Consider the following 23,907-nt stretch of genomic DNA (forward strand, 5'->3'; position numbering starts at 1 on the left):
TTCAGTCACAGATATTTTAATTGGTGTCAATCTGACATTCTCTTAACACTCAAATAAGGCCATATGCTTTAAATATACTTGCAACAGAACATGTCTCATCATCTACCTAGGCAAAACTTTAGATGGTTGGAAATTTTTTTAGATTCCACCACTGTTAATTGAGGCTGGTTAATTGTGCCGGTCAGGCCTAGGTACTTTGGTCCATTATCATAGTATCACAGATGGCACCTTTACTACCTGAGCACCTAAAATCCCTAGACATAAAAGATATTTACAAGTCAAATTCCTAGGCCTAATGTTCCTTTCCAATTATATAAGCAGCTCATTTGCTTTATAATAGGATAGAGCTATAAAAATAAGAAACCACTTCAACTTAAGTGCATATTCATTTGGACAAGATACCCCAATCCCACATGCTAGATGACATTATCCTGGCCCAGTATGTGCACTGCTGGAGAATATTTTACCTCAGTCAACATCACATCAGCCCAAGATCTTGGCATTAGAGATGACTCACCCCCTGACCAGAGACAACTTCATCGTAAACACCTCAGCTCCGACAATACCTATGGGCTTCTCTCTTATGGCACTGACAAATTAGATACAGGAAATTTTTCACTTTCCCTACATTGAGATGAAAGATTCTATTATGTTTCCTGAGTTATCTATCTTCTTAGCCCATGATCGTGGTATATTTTTTAGCTTACTGCCAAAATTTTTACCCCTAAAATCCCATGCCTTAAGGGAAATCTGATAGAGGTTACTATTATCTGTGCCATTCAAAAAATTCATCAAAATTATCACTTCTCTCAGGAGGAAATTGTCTCGTATCAGTTAACTCTTCAACTCCTTGGAGAGAGGGGAGAGAGGACCACCCACTCACCAGTGACTCCTGTTCCCCCTGCTATCTTGACCCTGACACTTTTAACACCACCAAGACTTTGTTAGAGACTGAAAATTTCAGATCTGTTTTCTTGGCTAATATATAAATGGGAAAATTAGTTATGGGTTAGTCGACAAGATCTCCTTATATCTGTATTCCTTCCTTTTGTTCTCATAATAATATGCCTGATATGTTGTTTAGGACAACTTAGAGCCTACTCTCTAAAACTGTCCACTACTATTCAGGCTACTCAAATATCACAGAAATTCAAGCTCAAAATTGATGTTAAGACATTAAGAGGTCAATTGTAATACAGTTCTTATAAATACTGTCTTGACCAAAATGTGAGGCCCTGGCTAGAAGCTGGATATTCCTTCTTCTTGAGCATCTGATTATGTCTACACACTCCAATCTTATGTAAGTTCAAGAAACTACAGACAACTCTGTGATTTTTATTCTAAGAATCCTACTTTTGTGATAATCCATGGGCTACTACTGAACAGAATTATGCAGCTGCTTGATGTTACTCCCAGTGAACAGAAGAGAACATATGCAAACAAAGCATCAGAAGGCCCTGCTTTTTTCCCTGGATGATGTGCTGAGATCTTTGCCAGTGTTCAAGCATTGGGAAGATCAGGTTACTCCAATTTATTATCACCATATTTGAGCTGACCATGCCCTGCTCCTCTTTGGAAATCAATACTAAACTCTTTTTGTAAAGATGGGTCCCTGTTGTGTGATTCTCTCCCTAAGCGAGTGTCCTTTTCTCCTCCTCTAGGGAACATTTATTTGTGCTTCAATGTTTAATAAAGAAGAAAGCATTGTCAAAAAAAATTCCCACAGAAAACACAACAAAGGCTCTTTCTACTTTTTCCTCTTTCTCTCTGATTTATGATAAACTCTGGTGTGTTCCTCTAAGTCCCCCTGTATGGTATGTTGTGTTCTTTCCAGGGAACTGTAACAAAACTATAAAATTCTCCCTGACTTCTCTCTCTCAATCTGCGTCTGGTACACCGTAGCTCACCCAAGGTAATATGGTTAAAACACACCCCAGAAGCAATCAGCACACCTAGCACCAGTTTTGGGTTTCTAATACCATTCTCAAATGTAATAAAATATGGCTTCTTTGGAGAAATGACTGATTAACATTTATAAGATGAGCCAAGCAGGAAATATATAAGATGAACCTGGAGTATCTTATAATGCCCAGAAATTAGGACATGCTATAAAACAAAACAAAGCAAAACAAAACAAAACAAAACCAGAACAACAACAACAAAAAGCCCACATTAATGAGAGTATGTCAAAGAGGCACAGGAGTCAGCTAAAACAGCTGTCAATGACCTAAGCTGGAACAATTTGAACAACAAAATTTTCTCCTGAGATGATGATCTGCCTTCTTCTTCTTCCTTTTTTTTTTTTGATACATTATTTTAATTTTTTTTAATTAAATGTATTGGGTTGACTTTGGTTAATCGAATTATATAGGTTTCAAGTACAATTCTATAATATATCATCTATATATTGCATTGTGTGTTCACCATCCACAGTCAAATCTTTTTTCATCACCATATTTTTGACCCCCTTTCCTAACTCCTAGCTCTCCCCACTTTTTCCCTGGTAACCACTAAACTGTTGTCTGGATCCATGCATTTTTGTTTGATTGTTTGCTTGCTTGTTCATTTGTTGCTTTCAGTTTTATATCTCACATATGAGTAAAACCATATGGTTCTCAACTTTTTCTGTCTGACATATTTTACTTAGTATTATAATCACAAGATCTAACCATGTTGTCACAAATGGCAGTATTTCTTCTTTTCCTATAGCTAAGTAATATTTCATTGTGTATATGCACCACATCTTCTTTATGAAATCATTTATTGAAGAACGCTTCAGTTGTTTCCAAGTCTTGGCCACCATAAATAAGGCTGCAATGAACATTGTGGTGCATATAGCCTTGAGGATAAATGCTTTCAAAAATTTGGGGTAGATATCCAGAAAGGAGATTGCTGGATCATACGGTAATTCTATTCTTAATTTTTTGAGAAATCTCCATGCTGTTTTCCATAGTGGCTGTACCAATTTAGTTTCCCACCAGCAGTGTATTAGTATTTATTTTTCTCCACAATCTCTTCAACACTTATTATTTGTCTCGCTGATGGTAGCCATTCCAATAAATGTAAGGTGGTATCTCATTGTGGTTTCGATTTGCATTTCCATAATAGCTAGTGAAGTTGAGCATTTTTTCATATGTCTGTTGACCATTTGTATGTCATCTTGGGAGAAATGTCTGCCCATTTTTTAATTGGATTGTATGTGTCTTTTTGTTTGTTTTTTGTTGAGTTTAGTGTTTTGTTTTGTTTTTAATATATTTTATATATTAACCCATTATCAGCTGTTCTATTTGCAAATATCTTCTCTCATTTGGTTGGTTGTCTCTTTACTTGGTCGATGCTTTCTTTTGCTCTGCAAAAGCTTTTTAGTTTGATACAGTCCTATTCATTTATTTTTGCTTTGACTACCCTTGCCTTGGAGGTCAAATTTATAAAGTCCTCCTTAAATACAAGGCTTACAAGTTTAGTATCTATTTTTTTCTATGAAATTTATTTTTTCAGGTCTTTATTTAGATCTTTGATCCATTTTGAGTTCATTTTGGTGCACAGTGACAAACAATAGCTTAATTTCATTAATTTGCATGATTTTCCAATTTCCCCAGCACTATTTATTGAAGAGGCTTTCCTTTCCCCATTGTATGATTTTGGCTATGTTCTTGAAAATTATTTGCTCATATATTGGACATTTAATTCCGGACTCTCAATTCTGTTCCATTGGTCTGTGTGTCTGTTTTTCTGCCAATGTCATGCTGTTTTGGTTATTGTCACTTTGTAGTATAATTTGAAGTCAGAGTGATTCCTCTGAGATTGTTCTCTTTTTTTTCAAGATTATTTTGGCTGTTGGGGTCTTTTGCACATCCATACAAATCTGATAATTTTTCATTCTTTTTCAAAAGTGCAGTTAGGATTTTGATGGTGATTGCATTAAATCTGTATATTACTTTAGATAATAAGGTCACTTTAATTATGTGTTGATTCTTCCAATTCATGAATACATTTCTTTGTGTATTATTCAATTTATTTTAATAATGTCTGGTAGTTTTCAGTGTAGTTTTCAGATCTTTCACGTCCCTTTTTAATTTTATTTCTAGATATTTAATCTTTTACTTGAAATTGCAAAATGAATTGTTTTTACTTCATTTCTTTTTGTGAAGTGTAATTGTTAATATATTGGAACACAATTAAATTATGGACATTGATTTTGTATCCTGCAACTTTACTGTATTTGTTTATTGTTTTTAATAGTTTTCTTGGTAGAATTTTTAGGGATTTCTATGTAAAGAATCACGACATCTGGAAAAGTGACAACTTTATTTCTTCATTTGCAATTTGGATGCCTTTTATTTTTTTTCTCTTGCCTGATGGCTCCAGCTAGAATTTTCCATACTATGTTAATAATAATAGTGCTGAGAGTAAGCATCATTGTCTTATTTCTCATCTGAGAGAAAAAGCTTTCAGTTTTTTACCATCGAGTATGATATTAGATGAGAGTTTGTGATGTATAGCCTTTATTAAGTTAAGGAACTTTCCTTCTACACCCATTTTAATGAGTATATTAATCATAAATGAATGTCGTATTTTCTCAGATGCTTTTTCTGCATCTATTCATATGATCACATAATTTTATCCTTAATTTTGTTTATGCAGTATATCAAATTGATTATTTTGCTTATGTTGAACAATCCTTGCACCCTTAGAATAAACCCCACTTGATCATAATGTATAATCTTTTTAATGTATTTATTTAATGTAATGTATTTAATTTAATATTATTTTGTTTAAAATTTTTGCATCTGTATTCATCAGAGATATTGATTTGTAATTTTTTTTTTCTTTAGTTATTCTTACTGGGTTTTAGTATAAGGGTAATGTTGGCCTCATAAAATGAGCTAAGAATTATTGCTTCTTCTTCAATTTTTAAAAGAGTTTAAGAAGAGCAGGTATTAAATCATCTTTGACTGTTGGGTGGGATTCACTAGTGAACCCATCTGGTCCTGGACTTTTACTTTTTGATGATTGTTTTAATTTCCTTACTGTTGATAAATCTATTTACATTTTATAGTTTGTGATTCAGTCTAGGAATGTTATATATTTCTAAGAACTTGTCTATTTTGTTTAGGTTATTGAATTTGGTGATGTATAATTTTTCATAGTATTCTTGTATAATCCTTTGTATTTCTGTATTTCTTTTTTATTTCGGATTTTGCTTTTTGAATTTTTTTCTCTTATCCTTTGGAGTCTACCCAGGAGTTTGTCAATTTTATTTATCATTTCATAGAAACAACTATTTGCTGCATTAATTTTTTTCTATTGTCTTTTTTGTTCTCTATTCACTTAATTCCACTCTAATGTTTATTATTTTCTTCCTTCTGCTGACTTTGGGCTTTATTTTTTTTTTTCTAGTTCTTTAAGATGAAATGTTAGGTTGCTTATTTGGAATTTTTCTTTTTTCTTGAGTTAGGCCTGTTATGATATAAATGTCTCTCTTATTATCCCCTTTTGCTGCATCCCAAAAGTTTTGATATGATTTTTGTCTTTCTCATTTTTCTCTATGAATCTTTTTATCTCCCTTTTTATTTCATTCTTTAGTAGCATGATTTTTAATCTCTAAATATTTGTGGGTTTTTTCCACTTTCTTTTTGAAGTTGATTTTCAGTTTCAAAGAATTGTTGTTAAAGAATATGCTTGGTATTATTTCAATTTTTTAAAATGTGTCGAGGTTAGTTTTGTGTTCTAACACATGGTCTGTCCTTGAGAGACTGTTTCATGTGCACTAGAAAAGAATGTATAATCTGCTGGTTTGATATGGAAGTCTCTGTAAATGTCAGTTATGTCCATTTGGCCTAATGTGTCATTTAACGCTGCTTTTTTTTTTTTTAGTTTTCTGTTTGGATGGTCTATCTATAGCTGTCAATGGGGTATTTAGGTCCCCTACTTCATAGTGCTTTTGTCAGTTTCTTTTCTTACTTTGTTAGTAGTTGCTTTATATATTTTGGTGTTTCCTGATTAGGTGCATATATATTGGTAAGTGTTATGTCTTCTTTATGTATGGTTCCCTTTATTATTATGAAGTCTTCATCATTGTCTCTCATTACCGTTTTTATCTTAAAATCTTTTTTTTTTCCCCAGATATAAGTATAGCTACACTCACTTTTTTCTGCCATTTGCTTGGAATATCATTTTCTACCCTTTCACTGTGATTCTGTATTTGCCCTTGCAGCTGAGATGTGTCTCCAGAAAGCAGCATATGGTTGTTTTTTTGTTTGTTTGTTTGTTTTTGATCCAATTTGTTATGATTTTTTTTAATTAATACATTCAGTTCATTTACATTTAAGGTGATAATTGATGTATAAAGATTTTCTATAGCTACTTTATCTATTGATTTCTGGTAGCTCTGTGTCTCCATTGTATCCTTTCCCTCAGGTTTTTGCCTGTTATTTTAGTTTGGTGGTATTCTATGATTTTTCTTTGTTTCCTCTTTTTTATGTTTTATGTCTTAGTTCTACCTTGGATTTCTGTGTGTGTATGTGTGCTTTGTGTGTGTGTGTGTGTGTGTGTGTGTGTGTTTTGTTACTATTAAGTTCATGCAAAAGAAACTTTCACATATACAGTAGTCCTTTTTCTTCTAAATGCATCTTATCTCCATTCTCCTATGAAAATTCAGAATTTACTTCCTCTCTTTTTACATTTTTATTGTTACAAGTTATCCCTATTCATGCTGTGAATTTATATCCAAGTTTCAGTATCTCTTGTGTTCTTCATTTTTTGAATTTTTTATCTTCTTACACTTTATGTTATATGTAAGTATGTAATACTTTATTCTGAATAAGGGTTGCAACTACTTGTTTCTGTCTGTCTATTAGTTATCTGACTTACAGTTTCGTATCCTTTGTCTTTTGTTTTATTTAGAATAACCCTCTCAGTATTTCCTAGAATGCATATTTTGTAATAGTAAATTCTCTCAGCTTCTATAGGGCTGGAAAAATCTTTATTTCTCTTTTATATCTAAAGGATAACTTTGTTAGATACATTATTCTTTGCTGATACTTGTTCTCTTCCAAATAGTTTGGATACTTGAGTCCACTCACTCTTAGCTTGTAGAGTTTCTGCTGAAAAATCTGATAATAATCTAATGGGATTTCCTTTAAAGTTATTGTTTTTTTCCCCCCTGGTTGCCTCAAGAATTTTTTTATTGATATTAATTTTTAACAGTTTTAATGTCATGTGTCTTAAAGAAGGCTTTTTTTTGGATTATGATAACTAGTTGTTCTGTTTTCTTCTTAAATTCGAAGATCCAGTTTTCCCATAGGTTGGGGAAGTTCTCATCCACTATTTACTTGAAAAGGGTTTCTGTTCCCTCTTCCTCTCTTCTCTTTCTGGTATACCCATTATTCTTATATTGCTCTTTCTGATGGTGTCAGATGGTTCTCGCAGAGTTTGTTCTTTGCTTTTTTTTTTTACTCGAGTCTCTCTCTCTCTCGTTTCTTGTTTGTTCGTTTGTTTGTTTGTTTTTAGATGAGGAACCCCTAGTTGACCTCACAGATTGCAAGGACCTTGTCAGCTTACAATTCCTTATTTTTTATTTATTTATTTATTTATTTTTTACACCTACAGCATCTGATCTTCCTAGGTGGTCTCCTATCCAAGTACTAACCAGGCCCGACCCAGATTAGCTTCTGAGATCAGATGGGATAGGGCTTGTTCAGGGTAGTATGGTAGTAGACTATCTCTCTGTTTTCACCCACATCATTCCTAGATTTCACTAATTCTTTTTTCTATCTGGTCAGCTCTATTTCCTAAGTTTGCTATTTTATTCTGCATCTCTTTTATTGAGTTCTTAAGCTCTAGAATTTCTATGTGGTTCTTTTTTAAAGTTTTGATCTCTTTAATAAAATACTTCTTATGTTCATTGATTTTATTTCTGAGTTCATTAAACTGAGTTTAATGAGTTCATTAAACTCTATCAGAGTTTTTTTTTGAATCTCACTGAGTTTTTTCAGAATTGCACTCTTGAATTCTCTGTCATTTAAATCACATATTTCCATGTCTAAGTTTATTTTCTGGAAATGTTTCATTTTCTTTCTCTGCTTTCTTGTTGCTTTGGTTGCTCATTGTATTTGATGGATTATTTCTCTGCCTAGACATTTATGGGAATTAAATCTTTTTTTTTTCTTTTCTCCTCCTTCATCTTCTTTTTCTCCTTCTCTTTCTCTCCTTCTCCTCCTTCTTCTTTCTTTTTGTGATACCTCTGTATCAGGTTTATAAGAAGAGGTCTTTCTTTTGTTTTCCAGTTGGTGGCGATTGAGTACAAGTGTTTTGTTTTCTCCTGCCCTGCTCAGACTTCTCAAATTTCTGTTAGGCAGTGGAAAATGCCTTGTATTTCCTGAGGAGATGGGCATCTCCTCTATGACCAGGTCCCCTTTGTCTCAGAGTACCACCCCTGTGGGGGAATGTAGCACCTTACTTTTCATTTGCTGCTCATACTATTCTGATCTGGCTTCAGGCTTTCCATGCCCATGAAATAGTCCTAAATAAAACAGACTGAAGCCAGACAGTGATCGTGTGAACATACTGGCTCCTTTTCTGCTCATTTCTTTAAATCAATTAGTTCTCTCTGTTTCCTACTTAAAATATTTTTATGAAAGAACTTACCCCCTTACTACAAATCCTACCCAGTCTTACTCAAATGTTGTTGCTGAGTAAGTGCAGGGTTACTAGGATGATTCACACAAAGTCTCACCTCTCCAGGAACTCATGGTCTTTTGAAGTCAGCAAATATCACAGAGAAGTGCAATAAAGGTCTTATTCGGCACAGAGAGAGAATATAAGTCCCAGGGGGGACTCCAATTATCCCCAAGTGTGGAAAGTCAATGTTGCTTTTTCTTGTTTGCTTTATATTCCATTCCTATATATTAGTCCCATAAGCATGTCCTGATAGAGTTTTAATGAGCAATTCTAACTGAATATGTATCAAATTCAACTTTTATCTTACTCCTATTTGAAATCTGATATTCCTCTTCAGATTCTTCATTTCATTAATGGCACCACCAGGCCACTTTTCCTATGAGTTTGCACCTTACTTTATATCCTGACCCACTCCATTCCACAAATAATTTGTCCCAGACCCACAATCTTTAATTACTGCATGCTCTTTCATAGCTTGGTAATACTGCACAGTTTCCCCTTTGCTTAGCAGTTCTGCACTTCACATATATTTTGCAAAATTCTATCTAATATTTAAGATAGGTTCCTTAATTTCATCTTTTAGGAAGTGATCAGTCATTTAGATCTTTAACTGTGTCTATACATATTACATTGTATAATGTTTCATATTAATGAAAATGTTATTTTTGAGACCTATATGTTAGATTCTATATTGCCTGTTTTATGTACATTAACTAATTTAATCCTCACAATTACCTAGTGAAATAGATATTATTACCTTCATTTACGGAATTTACATCTAAGTAAATGAGATAAACCTTATTATTTTCCTTCATAACATATAAGAAAACCAAGATTGTCAAACTAGTAAGTGAAAAACCTGACCTAGAACTAGACTAATTCCCATACCTTTGTTATATCTGTTTACATGGAGAAAGTCACTTAAAATGCATGACCATAGAAAATAGTCATGGGAGAGCTTACTTATATTTTCGTCCTAAATATTTATGTCTGTGACAATTGATGCAAGATAATTGGCTGGAGACTAAATATCATCTTTTCTATTAATGTGCATTATCTTCTTGGATAATTTGGTAACATGCACATACTGGGCAATAATCCAAAAGACCACTTTTGGCCATAAAAATTGAAAGCATTAAGATTAATGAAAGAAAAGATGATTTTATTATATGAGTTATTTTAAAATGTTAAACACAAAATAATAGGAATATAAAAATACACTGTTAATAAGGAACATATCTAGAATTTTTTAGTGATTGTAAGTTGAGCCATGTTGAAGGATAAATTACATTTCGAACCAAATAAATTAGCAGTCTGGATTGATGAACCATGGTTTTAAGGAGGCATAATCTGGTTATTATGTGAACACCTAAAATACAGAAACCAAAATAAGATTTATAAACTAGAAAACTAATTCAATATATATCATGGTGATGACTTGTTATTTTGTCCAAATATTTAACTCATATACTTCAAAAATGTTTTTTTTTTTATTCTTACATACATGCCATCAATATAACATAGTCAGGCATCATGTGGATGTTTCTTACAGAGACTCAATGACAATAAGCTGCAAAAGTAATATGATAAATAAATTATATTTTGACACTAAAATGAAATATTAAAGACATCAATAAATTTGCTTTATATGTAAGAAGAAAACACTGTGTTAAAGTTGTTTTAAGAATATAATAAAACCTATGGTGTTCATTTGATAAGTGCCATTAAAAATCTGCATTTACCAAAGCATGTTAAGCATAATATCCTTAATATTCTTATTACGCATCATTTATTTAACAAATGATTTCATGTGAAAATTCAACTTAGTTTATAAAGTATACTTCTACCAGTGCTATATGGTTCTTATTGGTGAATATTATCACTCCTTTTCTTTTTTCTACCAGTGCTATATGGTTCTTATTGGTGATTATTATCACTCCTTTTCTTTTTCATTTGGGAGATTCTCCAACTAACCACACCAAAAATCTCCTACTGCATCCACTCCATCTATCACAATCAAAGAAGCTCCTACTGCATCCACTCCATCTATCACAATCAAAGAAGCTGCCAGCAATCATGAGCTTTGCTGTTGCGGCTGCGCACACCATCCAGCTGTCCTTGACCAGTCACAACTGCTAATTGTTGCGACCACGGGACCTTCCCACAGTGCCACCACCATCAATTTGGAGATACATTTTTGCTTGAACCACAATCTTTTCTTCCAGGACTGCCATATCTCCTGCAGCTTAAGCCCTGGGAAATTTAGAAACATCAGTGGCCCTAGTAGTGATTGTTGACTATTTCAAAATTAAAAGTCACACAATAAACAGGAGAGAAGTTTTCCAACACTGTGTTTTAAATTTAGCAATCTCTGTAACAATAAAAGAAAAAAAAAATACTCCGGTTTCCAAGGTCAGGCCTTTATACATTCTTTATAATGATAAAATCACAACTATCTAAATCATAATTGCCTACCTATAACTATTTTTTTTTAATTTTGAAAAGTATTCATACCCTTTCCTTTTTTAATCTTGTTTGAAGCACATTTAGAATGACTATCTCCCCACAAAAGGAATAGGCTGAAAAAAGAGGAGCAGAAACAAATATCCTCTGTTGCTTCATTCATAAACATAAAATCAAATATAAAAAAGATCAGGATGAAAAAAATAACCTCTGTGTTAATTTTACTTAACAATGATCACTTTTACCTCTAAAACTGATTAGGGAAAATCAAATATATTAGAACAAATATATATTAGAACAAATCAAATTTTATAACATGTTCCACTAAGTAATTGTTGGAATATGAGACTACTTTAAAAGTTCAAAAAATACATGTGTATTTTGTGCATGTGTGTATATATACAGATTTTAATCTCTGTAGTGAATGGTTCTTTGATGTGGGAACAAGAAAAAAAATGTATTCCTGAGGCTACAGACACCATTGAGCTTAGAGGACCTAGTTACATTGTCTAGTCTAGATGAAATCTCTCTACTGATTTTCCACAGATAATAAAACTCACCTCAGACTGCTTCACATCTTCTCATATCTTATGTGAAATTTAACTCTCATTCCAAGATTAAAATTAACTATTACTTCCTCTTAACACTACTTTTTAGGAAATTATGGTTTTACTAATGGGATTATTAATTGTGTATTTTCTCCTGGATAAATAACTAAAGGAAGTAGTTTTGTTTTGTTGATTCTAAATTCTAATGATGATCATTAGAACTTTACTGAGGTACTGATTATATTGATGCTATATATCTATCTGGTAATTCTGCCATAATTGGAATTTAATCTCCAATATTTTATTATCTTTTACTGGCAGCACTTTTGAAACGGTGTCTCCATTGAAATATGTAACCATGTCATATTAATTTTAGCCTCATCAGCATCTAAAAATATTTTGTCAATATTTAAAACTAGCACACGCTAAATTTGATCTTCTTTCAGGTCATCATTGAATGGGATAATATCAGAACAACCACAGTTATTTCTGACTTAGAGTGGTAGATGACAGGAGGAGGACAACAGGCTTTAATGTTTGATTTCTGAGCACCAGGGAAGGTGATCACTTTCTTAATTGAAGTTTTAACATACAGTAGTCCCCCCTTATCCACAAGAGATACATTCTAAGACCTCCAAGTGCCTGAAACCACAGATAGGTCTGAGCCCTATGTATACTATGTTTTATCTTACACATACATTCTTTTTCAATTACAGGAAGCACTTTACAATTTCTTTTTGGCATATCTGAATTGGAAGTGTCACTGCTCTAATACTGTGGGACCATTATAAAGTAAAATAAAGGTTGCTTGAACATAAACACTGTGATATTGTGAGAGTTGATCTCATAATACAGAAGGCTGCTAAGTTACTAACATGAGGAGAGTGTATACAGCATGGAGACACTAGAAAAAGGGATAATTCACATCCCTTTTTCTGGTTGGAATGAAGCTGAATGACATGAGATTTCATCACACTACTTAGAATGACACACAATTTAAAATTTACGAATTGCTTGTTTCTGGAATTTTCATTGTAATATTTTAAAACTTCAGTTAACTGCAGATAGCTGAAACTCCAGACTTCAAACCAAGAATACTGGGGGACCATTGTATGTATCTGACAACTGCTATGTATCATTCCGATCATCAGTCACCGTGCTATCTGCATTTAAAGGTCTTGAGTAATTGCTATCTGCATTATCTGAAAGGAACAGGTCTTATCTGATATGAACTCAATGCCAAAACTTCAATCTTATAACCTCTGAACAAATCATAGAATGTTCCTGAAAAGTAACTAGCACAAAGCACAGGAGCAAAATCTAGCCTGTTTGCTGATAAGAGTCACTGTAACTTCATTGAATATCTCAACTTTATCTCTCTGTCACTGACAAGTGAAAATGTTTCCAGACTTTTCCAGGTGACTAATATTTTACTGGATTTTCTGCATATAACTAGAATAAAAGTTATTCTATGCCAAAGTGTCTTTCATCTGCCCCAGACTCAACCTCAATTCTATTGTAAATTCCAAGTCTCCATAAATAGGGAGTGATGAGGTAGATTTAAGCCCATGTCTGATAGGGTTGATTATTGAGTCATCTTCATTACTAAACTTATACTGATGTCATTCCTGGAGCTCCTCCCCATCTTTGTTTGCAATTGAAGTTCATCAGGCTTTTGACCTGTATCCTTCCCCAGGCTGCTCCCCTCCCTCTAACTCTATACCCCACTTACTGAAGTAAAGTCTGTGTCTTAGTTGGCTCAGGCTGATATTAAAAAAAAAATACCATAGATTGGGTGTCTTAAACAACAGAATTTTATTTTCTCACTATACTGAGACTAGAAGTCTAAAATCAGAGTGCTAGCATAATTGGGTTTTAATTAGGGCCCACCTCCTGGCTTCTTTTGAATCCTCACATGGTAGAGAAAGGAAGCTCCACTGTCTCTTCCTCTTCTTATAAGTGCACTTGTCCCAACAAAGAGGCCCAAACCTCGAAAGTTTATCTAAACATACTTACCTCCCAAATACCCCTCCCCACCTCTTCATACAATCACATTTTGGGTTAGGCCTTTTACATGTAAAATTTAGGCAACGGATTTATTCATTCCTTATCAGCCTCTTCCCTGATATCCTTTCCTCACCCTAATAGAGTACCCTGCCTTCTTATAAAGGCAATCACTCACATACTTATCAATTTTCTAATTCGAGATTCCTGATCCTCAACTAAATCCTGCCATATGTCAATAACTTCAGAGAAAGAAGCTAAGAGAATAACTCAGTGTGAATGCCTGGATCTGCTAATCCTTGACCTAACATTTTGTCTAATTCAAGATTCAAGCACTAACATTTTGTCTATCTCTAGTTCTTAAATAATTCAGTTCCATGTTTCATCTATCTTCATGAGACTTTCTCATGGGCTCATGCCCCAATGTTTGTGCTCCATGTTCAGTAGGCCAACATCAGGTCCCGGGGCCCCTTCTTCTATGTATGGCTCAGATGTATAGACATTTTGATAGAAAAAAAGAAACTTAAAGAGAATACTAAGAGCAAATGAATAGCTTTGATTAAATGGACGAATTCCTAGAAAACAAGCCTACTAAGTCTGAAGCATGAAGAAGTAGAAATTTTAAATAAACATAACAAAGATAACAAGATTTAATTTAAAAAACTCCCAGCAAAGAAAGTTGTGTACTTGATAGTCTCGCCAGTGAATTCTGCTAAACATTTAAAGAAGAGATCATACCAATTTTTCTCAAACTCTTCCAAAAAATTGAAGAAGATGGAAAAATTTCTAACTCATCTTTTAAGGTCAGAATTACCCTAATACCAAAACTAGAAAATACCACTATAGGAAAATGTAATTACAGGCTTATATCTCTTATAAACAATGATGCAAAAATCTTCAACAAAATAGTAGCAAACAAAAGTCAACAGCATATTATTCTAATTATACATTATTACCAAGCGGGATTTATTCCTGGAATGCAAGGATAACCCAAAACATGACATTCAATCAATGTAATACACCACATTAACAGAATGAAGGCAACACACACCTACACACACACACACACACACACACACACACACTGACCATCTCAACTGATGCTGAAAAAGCATTTAACAAATTTGATTCCCTTTTATGACAAAACTCAGCACCTTTTCAATGCTCAATAAACTATAAGTAAAATAAAAAAAAACTGCCTCAATATAATAAAGACCATATATAAAAATTCCTCAGGTAAAACTATACTCAAAGTTGAAAGACTTGAAGCTTTTTATTTTATGTATTTTATTTTATTTTATTATTTATTTTTTTGTAAAATTCGGAATAGGGCAGAGATGCATGCTTTTGCCACCTCTATTAAACATAATACTGGAAGTCTTAGAGAATTTAAGCAAGAAAAATATATAAAAATTAACAAATTAGAAAGGAAGAAGTAAAATTATATTTTCTCACATATAACATGATCTTAATGTAGAAGTTCTGGAGATTCCACACACACGCACAAACCTATTTGAACTAAAAAAGAATTCAGTAGATTAACAGATACAAAGTGAACACAAAAAAAATCAGTTGCACTTCTATACATTAACAATTAACAATCTAAAAAGAAAATTAAGAAAACAACTCCTTTCATAATAACATCAAAAAGAATAAGATATGTAGAAATTAACTAAGCAAAAAGGTGAAAAATGTACACTAAAAATTATAAAACATTACTAAAAAAATTAAAGACAAATAAATGAAAAGGCATCGCATGTTCGTGAATTAGAAGGCTTATTATTGTTGAGATGTCAATACTACAAATTCAGTGTTATCCCTATCAAAATCCCAATGTGAATTTTTTATAGATATAAAAAAATCTATTCTAAAATTTAAATGGAATCTTAAGAAACTCCAATTAAACAAATCATTTCTATAAATGAACAAATCTAGACACCACACAGTTCCTGATTTTAAAGTTTACCACAAAGCTATAGTAATCAAAAATGCGTGGTGCTGACATAAAGACAGACATATAGAACAATGGGATAGAATAGAGAGCCCTGAAATAAAACTTCACATATATGGTCAAATGATTTTTGACAAGGGTGCCAAAACACAAATGGTATCAAGAAACTAGATATCCACCTGCAAAAGAGTGAAGTTGTAACCTTATCTAACACCATATGCAAAAATCAACTCAAAATGTATTATATATGTCATGTAAGAGATAAAACTAGAAGATCTTTGAAGAAAATATAAGATAATATTTTCATAACATTGAAATTGGCAATAATTTCTTAGACATAGTACTAAAATACAGCCAACAAAAGATAAATAGTAAACTGGACTTCATCAAAATTAAAAACCTTTATGTATCAAAGGAAACAATCAACAGAGTAAAAAGGCAACCCACAGGTTGAGGGAAAATATTTGTAAATCACATATCTGATAAGGGATTAAGCAACAAAGTGGCAGAGAATTACCATTTTACCCAGTAATTCTACTTCCAGGGTCATACACAAGATAATTGAAAATGGTGACTAAAATATTTGTAAATACATTTTCATAAGGACCAAAAGGCAGAAACAACCCAAATGTTCATTGTTTGGCAGATGAATAAACAAGGTAAACAAAATGTAGAATATACATGCAATGGACTATTATTCAGTCTTTTAAATTAATGAAATTCTGATACATGCTACAATGGAGATGAACCTTGAATACATTAAACTAAGTGAAATAAGTCAGAAACAAAAGGATAAATATTTTGTAATTCCACTTATATGAGTCAATACATAAAGACAAGAATTAGAACTGTGGTTACCAGGGGCTGAGAGGAAGGGAACATGGAGAGTTATTGTTAAATTGGTATGGAGTTTCAGTATGCTATGATGAAAATTCTAGAGATGGATAGCAGTAGGTAACAATGACATTATACTCAATGATACTAAAATGTACACTTAAAAATGTTGAAATGGTTAATTTTATGTTATGTATAGTTTACTACAAATTTAAAAAAAAAAAAAGCATTTGACTATATAAGTGTGAGTCTGTTTCTGGAGTCTATAATATTCTATTGATTCATGTGCCCAAACTTATGACAATATCACATTGTGTTCTCTATTGTAGTCTTATAATAAGTTCTGAATGCAGGAAATATAAATAAATACTCTAATTTTGTTCTTATTCAAGATTGTTTTGGCTATACTAAGTCCTTTGTATTTTCATTTAAATTTTAGAATCATTTTGGCAATGTCAGAGTTTTGATTGATATTGGATATTTAGGGAGATGTGAAAACTTATTAATATTAGTTCTTAATTCATAATTATATTATATTTCTCCACTTACTTGATTATTTTCATTTTTTAATAATAGTTTTGTAGTTTTCAAGGTAGAAATTTTGTACAGTTATTAAATTTATTTCTAACAGATACATGTAATATATTAAATTGCATAATTTATAATATAGAGACTAGGTCTACGAGTATTAGCTATTTTGATTGCAAAATTTAAAACAATAACATTATTTCAGTGTTGAAATACTGAATTTTACAAATTACAAAATTTTGCTGATCTAGGACTTGTGTAATATATTAATTCCAGAAAGTTATAAGAAGCGTATTTCTTCAGTAGGAAAAAAAGAGAGAAAGAAAGATAGAAAAAGAAAGAGAGAGAGAGAGAGAGAGAGAGAGAGAGAGAAAGAGAGAGAGAAGGAGAAAGAAAGGGATGGAGGGAGAGAGAAGGAAGCAAGGAAGGAACACTATTCTTTGTTAATTAAAACAAAGAAATGGTAACCCCATGGGAACAATTTAATCAGCCTTAACAGCAAGACCTATAATTCAGGATGATTTAAATGGTCCGTGACGAAAGAATAGTTAACAGTTTGTAAAATGTCCATTATCTTTATTTAGCAAAGGCTATTGATTTAGGACATGATGTGACTCCCACAGGATGTTAGTGAAAAGTGAGGATGAAATTTCAGCATTATTCACCACTAACAAAAGATTATATGATAAGTCTGTTAATTAGCTACAAATTAAACCTTCATGCTAAAAAACTACAAATGTCTGGGGAATCCAGGAAACCAACTGTTTGGTACTTGCTGTAATTTTCTTCTGAGATGACATATGGCAACATTGCTAAAATGATGGCTTTAATGTTATTACACAATAAATGATAAATTCTAAAACTTGTCCTCTTTTATAACATTGTTTTGCTGAATTTAATCTAATTTTACCTAAAGATATCTTTCACAGTGGTACTTCAGTGTTAGTTAGCAGACCAATGAGTTTGATGGATAATTTATGGTTCTTTCTGAGGCTAGAATAGCTGCAGGGTAATATATTAACTGCTTAGAGCATTGGACAGAACTTGCTACAATACTCAAGCATAATCCTATCAAGCAAGTCCACAAAATTATTCATACCTAACCCCCTCATACAAAGCATTGACACTGAGTTTCATTTCTCTTACCTAAAGCCTTATGAGTCCCAGATGCCAAGAATTGGGCTCTATCTTTGGAACATCTCCCCAAATTCAACATGATGTGAGATAAAATCAAGATAAAAAAATTGACATGTACTGTTCCCAGTTAGTCTTCTGTGTGAAAAGGTAGAATACACTCTCTCATGATCAAAAAATACAGGTGTCACTCTATTCATAAAAATACAACAAGGAGTCAATGAGATGCCAAAATGGAGATGGGCACTAAATATGTGGCTGTGCACCCAGGTATGAGTAGTTATACAAGGACTGCTCATTCAATAATGTGAACAAAAATTACATGCAGGATGATTGACTGGGCTCTAAAAGTAAATAGATATATGTATTAATAATTTTCTATGAATAAACATTTTAATAAACAAAACCAAAAAGCTTCAATAGAAGAAAAAGCTACTTACACCAGAATAGAAAGGTTCACCAGACACACATATCACATCTTGTTCTTGAATCATCAAAATATCTTTGGCTAGGTGTAGCCGAACTTTGAAAGGGTCCTGATTACCATCCTGCAGCAAACAAATCCCTGTCTTTGTCTTCAGGCAGAAAAACAAAAGAGCAAAACAAAAGAGAAAAAAAGTATACTTAGTTTGTAGATATAATTGTATTACATATTTACTGTAAAACATGATGAATAACACTTGAAAGCTAGGTAAAATGTACTCCAGTGAGTTTGAAATGTAATACTTAATGTAGATACAAAGAAAAGGATAACTGTTTCACATACAGTTGACCCCAGATCCCGGATATTGGAGATTATGTCAGAAAATCTACATAAAGATTTGGAGAGTGAGGAGTATAGTTTATATATTATATTTTTTTAAAAAAGAAAATTTTGTTTAATACTTATTATCTAAATTTAAAATAACTTTATTGAGATAAAATTGACATCTATAAAATTTAACCCTTCAGAGTGTATGATAAAATGTTTTTAGTAAAGTTGTGCAGCCATCATTATAATCAATTTTAGAACATTTTTATTACTCCAAAAAGAAACCCATGAGCATCATCTTCCCAGTCTCTTTCTACTCTCTGTCTTTACCATAGAATTTTAAATTTGGAAACATACCTACTTAACATCTTCTGTAACCTCCACTATTTAATTATTTCTAGTTGCCAACACACACACACACACACACACACACACACACATTGTGTACATATGAGGGAACAAAGATAAAGAGCTGATGTGAACTGCCAAAATTAATATAATTAATTAAAATCATAGCCTGGTTTGAGACCCAGGATTTTTGATTCCCAGTCCACTGTTTTTGCTTCACGCTTTCTGGGATATAAAACAACCAGTGATGATTTTTAACTTGTATAACATAGATTTAATCCAGCAATTTAGTAATTCATTGAAGAATCCATGAATCTTGTCACTTCTGAAGCATGTCAGTGTTATAATATTCACTCAGATGAACAAGCAGATTCTCCCTCGCAAGTGCACTTAACACTTCCATTTGTCAGAGATATAAAATTAAGTTCTTTTGAGACAGAATATAATTTTGGGCTGTTATTCGGCACCAACAAGTCAACAGGGACAATGGCTACTTTTGCAATTACATTTTTCTTTAATAATTATTGAACTATTCTTAACTTAGATAAAGGGGTAAGCTCATGGAAGTACACACATATCCTCAGTATATCATGAGCACAAAATCCCAGGAAAATAATACCAGGCTTTCTCTTGAAATATAATTTTATATGTGAATTGCTAGGAATTTATTTCTTTAGAACAGTGTTCATTAATGTTGATGAGAATATACTTAGATAAAGTAGCCTCCAAAAATAACTTTTTCTGTAATCTGCTTTAACCTATGTGTTAATACATACCATTACACCTTCTATCATATATGATATTATATTAGTCTATAATTATTTTTAAGAGTTATGATATATTTTAAGAAAAAACAAACTTTTTCAGGAGCAAGGATGATGTTTCCACCTCTATGAGACTGGTGGACAGCAGGCACTCACTAAATCATGTCGATTAATGTATTCTAGAGTTTTACTCCAGTGGATATGTCTAGAGGACAAAAATATTTCATCTAAAGCAAATTAAATTTTCCTTATAGAACACAATTTTCTACATTTTCACATGGAAAAGTTTTCATGCTTATAGTGCAGACTTGGCCAGGAGCCAACATAAGGACTCTGAGTTGGCATGGGGCAAAGATAGGTATAAAATATTATTAAAGCTATGTAAATAGGATTGAGGACATTGACTAATTTTTCAATGTACAGTATATTTGGGCCAATTTTTTCTCAGAAGTGTAATGACTAAACTGGCATTCACAAATAATGCTCTGTCTCAACTTGAAGATGAAAGAGAAGCTTTCCCTGAGACCTCATAAATACATTATTGTTACACATAAAAGAGATATAAAAGATCGCCCAGGGAAAGTTTGAGGGACTAAAATAGCTATGAGGCTTCTCTCATCATGTTTATGACATGATCAATCCTCCTTTCACTCAACCTTCAGATAACATGTAAAATATCCCCTAATTAATAGAAAGGGGCCTGGAAAACAAAATATAGACTTTATAGACTTTGAATTCATGTTTCAACCTGAGAAGATGAGATAATGAGGCTGCTTTTGTTAGAATAAAAATATATATGTATATAATTTTTCTAGGGGTTATAGATGTTACACATATTCTATTATAAAAATTCAGTTTATGTATAAGAAAATACATTTAAGATCCTACACATGCATCATTTTTCAAATATTGTGTAAAGCTAACAGAGTCAGACATGAATTAGACAATAGTCTCTGACCTCAGTGTATTCCTACTCACGAAAATACACATCTATAAATAAGATGAAATGTGATATCTGATACAGGAACATGGAGAGAGGAATTAAATATTCTTGAGGATGTATTAAATGAGGCTTGTATATAGAAAAAAATATATGGTCATAGATTGGACAGGAGAAGAGCAGAGATGAATGGGACTCAGGATTTGAACCCAAGCTGCTAGGCTTCAGATTCCATGCTTTTATCCACTGTCTTGGGTTTCCCCTCAGGCAGAGATTATTTGAGGATACCTGCCTCAATCTTCCTGTACAGACATATGGCTATTGGTATCTTTCCTCAGGTAGCATTTTAGTCACCAAAATCTCCTATGAAAGTGCAAAGAGTTCTGAAAAGTAGTTCATCTTAAACAGATATTCTTCATGTATCAAAGCAATGACAACTAGAGGGAAAATAAAATGTACAAGGGACTACTCTGGACATGACAGCTAAGTTTTCCATTAAGGACATGCTACTAAGGGAGCATAGGACACTATCTGATAAGGAGAAAAGCTTGATTTACACACACTCATCTGCTTGTATTGCTTCAGGGATAAGAATGGGTAACAGGACCGTGACAGCGGTGACTAGTCAGCACAACCTAAAACAGCCAGGCCTCAAAGTCTTTACAGATCTGTGGACCCCGGTTTTTAAAAATTAAAAAAAAATCTAAGTAATTATTGGCCCCCCATTTTAGTATTAACTGAAGATCTGCATTTGTCTTCTCTTTATTAACACAATAATTATTTGTCTTCAAACTTTGTTGACTGTGTATATATTATACATGAGTGCAGAAATGTATTTGCTATATATAATGTACAAATATACTATATATATATAATCTTTTTTTTTTATATTGTACCATACTATAGCAGTAGTATACTAAATGCCATTCCATGCATGGTTCAAAGTGTATTTTATCCTTTTCCTTTCCTTTCCAAGATTACTTATAGCCATGGTCTTCTCTTTGTTAAATTTTAGCCAGCTGTTAAGTACTAGTATAAGACTCACTTCTCCTGAAGCCTTTGAAGACCACTCCATCCAAAAATGAGTCCTTACTATTCTGAATGCAGGGTTTTCATTGAATCAATATATCTTCCTAATGATCAATATTGTATTTAGACATCACATATAGTGACCTCAAAAACATTTAGCTATATATCACGTTATATAACTTCACATTATATATCATTATTTCAAGAAAATTGTAATAATAACTTATTACTATTTTTATTACTAAGAATTATTAATCTATAGGACCTAGTACAGTAGTTTATTTAGAGTAGGATTTCTTTCAATATTTGTTGATTGAATCATAGTCATATATTATATTGTATTCATGAGGAATTAAATTTAATTATTATGTGCATGAATTATTAAATTATTCATTATGTGTTACAGAGAAATCATAATCGACACAGAGACATGGATTGTATTTTAAGAAATGTAGATGTGAAAATAAAATGTGAGGAAAATCTAGACTGAAGATAGCTTAAAGGCTTATGAACACATAGTTACTCTGATGATACTTTTAGAAGAAGATAAATCAATAATTATGCCTGACTATGCACATATTTTTTTCTTCTAAATTGTGGATTTTTTTTATTTATCCTAATTGTATTCTCCATTTTCATTTGTGTGTATTGTTAGACTTCTAAATCTTGATTCCTTAAAATAATTATAACTTTTTAAAAGAGAACTTCCTTAAACAATAAACAAACTTCTCTTAAAGAAATCTGTATTACAAAATTAAGATGTACTTAATTTGGAGCATACTTCTATTCTTTTTCAAAGAAGAGATTTCCTGACATCAGCACTATAGTATTCTAGATAAATCTGTCTGATAACATGGATATCCGATTTTCATATTTAATGGCTTATTGGCAGTCAAGGGAATATGAGTTTTATTTTGTATATCTTTGTGATAATAATTTCCAGCAATGTAGTACTTCAGGAAGAGGCCTAAGCTTAGACTCCAAGCTACAAATTATAGTTTTCTTTTAACTAATTAAATGGCATTCAGCATTTCATAAAACCTCTCAATTTTCTCATCTACAAAATGACAATTAAGCTAAATTATCTTTATGAATCCTGTCCATTTAAATGGTCTGAGACTATTAATAGCAGACAAACTCATTGATTGTGGCTTATATTCGGGGTGATTTGATCATCTTCAGGAAATCTTATAGTTCTCTATTCTTGCCAACACACCCACCATGTGGAAGACACACGGGTACTACTGCTGAGCAGTTCTGAGACAGTTGTATTCCATGGGGAGGACAGTCTAAATGATAATTATTCTAAAAGGGTTTATTGCAAAAGAGCAAGACCCTATTACTACAGAAGCAAGGGTAAGATGATCACAACGGAATTATCATTATAAGATAAATCTTCTGAACCCTAAGTAGAATTTATATATAGTTCGAATCAATGAATCAAAACAATTTTGTTTTAAAAAAGGTCTGAGAAATCAATCTTATGTCAGCCTCCAAAGTCCAAGGTAAACCATTTGTTAAAATGCCATTTAGCCACTATCCAGTCTCTATCTTGTGAATTCCTTATGTGTTTCATTTGTGTCTCATTCAATGGATGCTTTACTATCAGAAACATAACAATTTGATGGAAATAGTAGACTTACTACATTCAAAACTAGAAATAGAACATAATTAAAATTTATGCTTCTATATTTAAGCTTCTGAAACATTAATTTATTTTTTTAAATATAAATGGATAGGTGCGAAGTTAAAAAGATGAATAAGTTATACACTCTGACCTTATAATATTCAGTACTCATGAGAGGTTTGTAAACAAAGAACTACAATGTAAGAAGTATAAGTATTAAAAAACTAAAAGCAATTTATTAATTTTCTGAAAGAACTTAAATTCTAAACTATGAACCAACTGTGATAAATATTTTTAAAGGAGA

At 32.3% G+C, this 23,907-nt stretch overlaps 1 protein-coding gene across 1 annotated transcript in view; it reads right to left on the reverse strand.

Annotated features, from left to right (window-relative positions):
- The window catches only part of LOC120614256 (gamma-1-syntrophin-like), a gene marked incomplete at its 3' end in the record, with an annotated part of 263,409 nt that overhangs the window by 118,795 nt on the left and 120,707 nt on the right, over positions 1-23,907 (reverse strand). The window contains exon 5 of the mRNA XM_039877056.1: positions 18,585-18,719. Within this exon, the coding sequence (XP_039732990.1) occupies positions 18,585-18,719 (135 nt within the window). The remainder of the gene's footprint in view (positions 1-18,584; positions 18,720-23,907) is intronic.

The sequence above is a fragment of the Pteropus medius genome, unplaced genomic scaffold (assembly GCF_902729225.1).
Source record: "Pteropus medius unplaced genomic scaffold, Ma_sr-lr_union100, whole genome shotgun sequence".
NCBI classification, from domain to species: Eukaryota; Metazoa; Chordata; class Mammalia; order Chiroptera; family Pteropodidae; genus Pteropus; species Pteropus medius.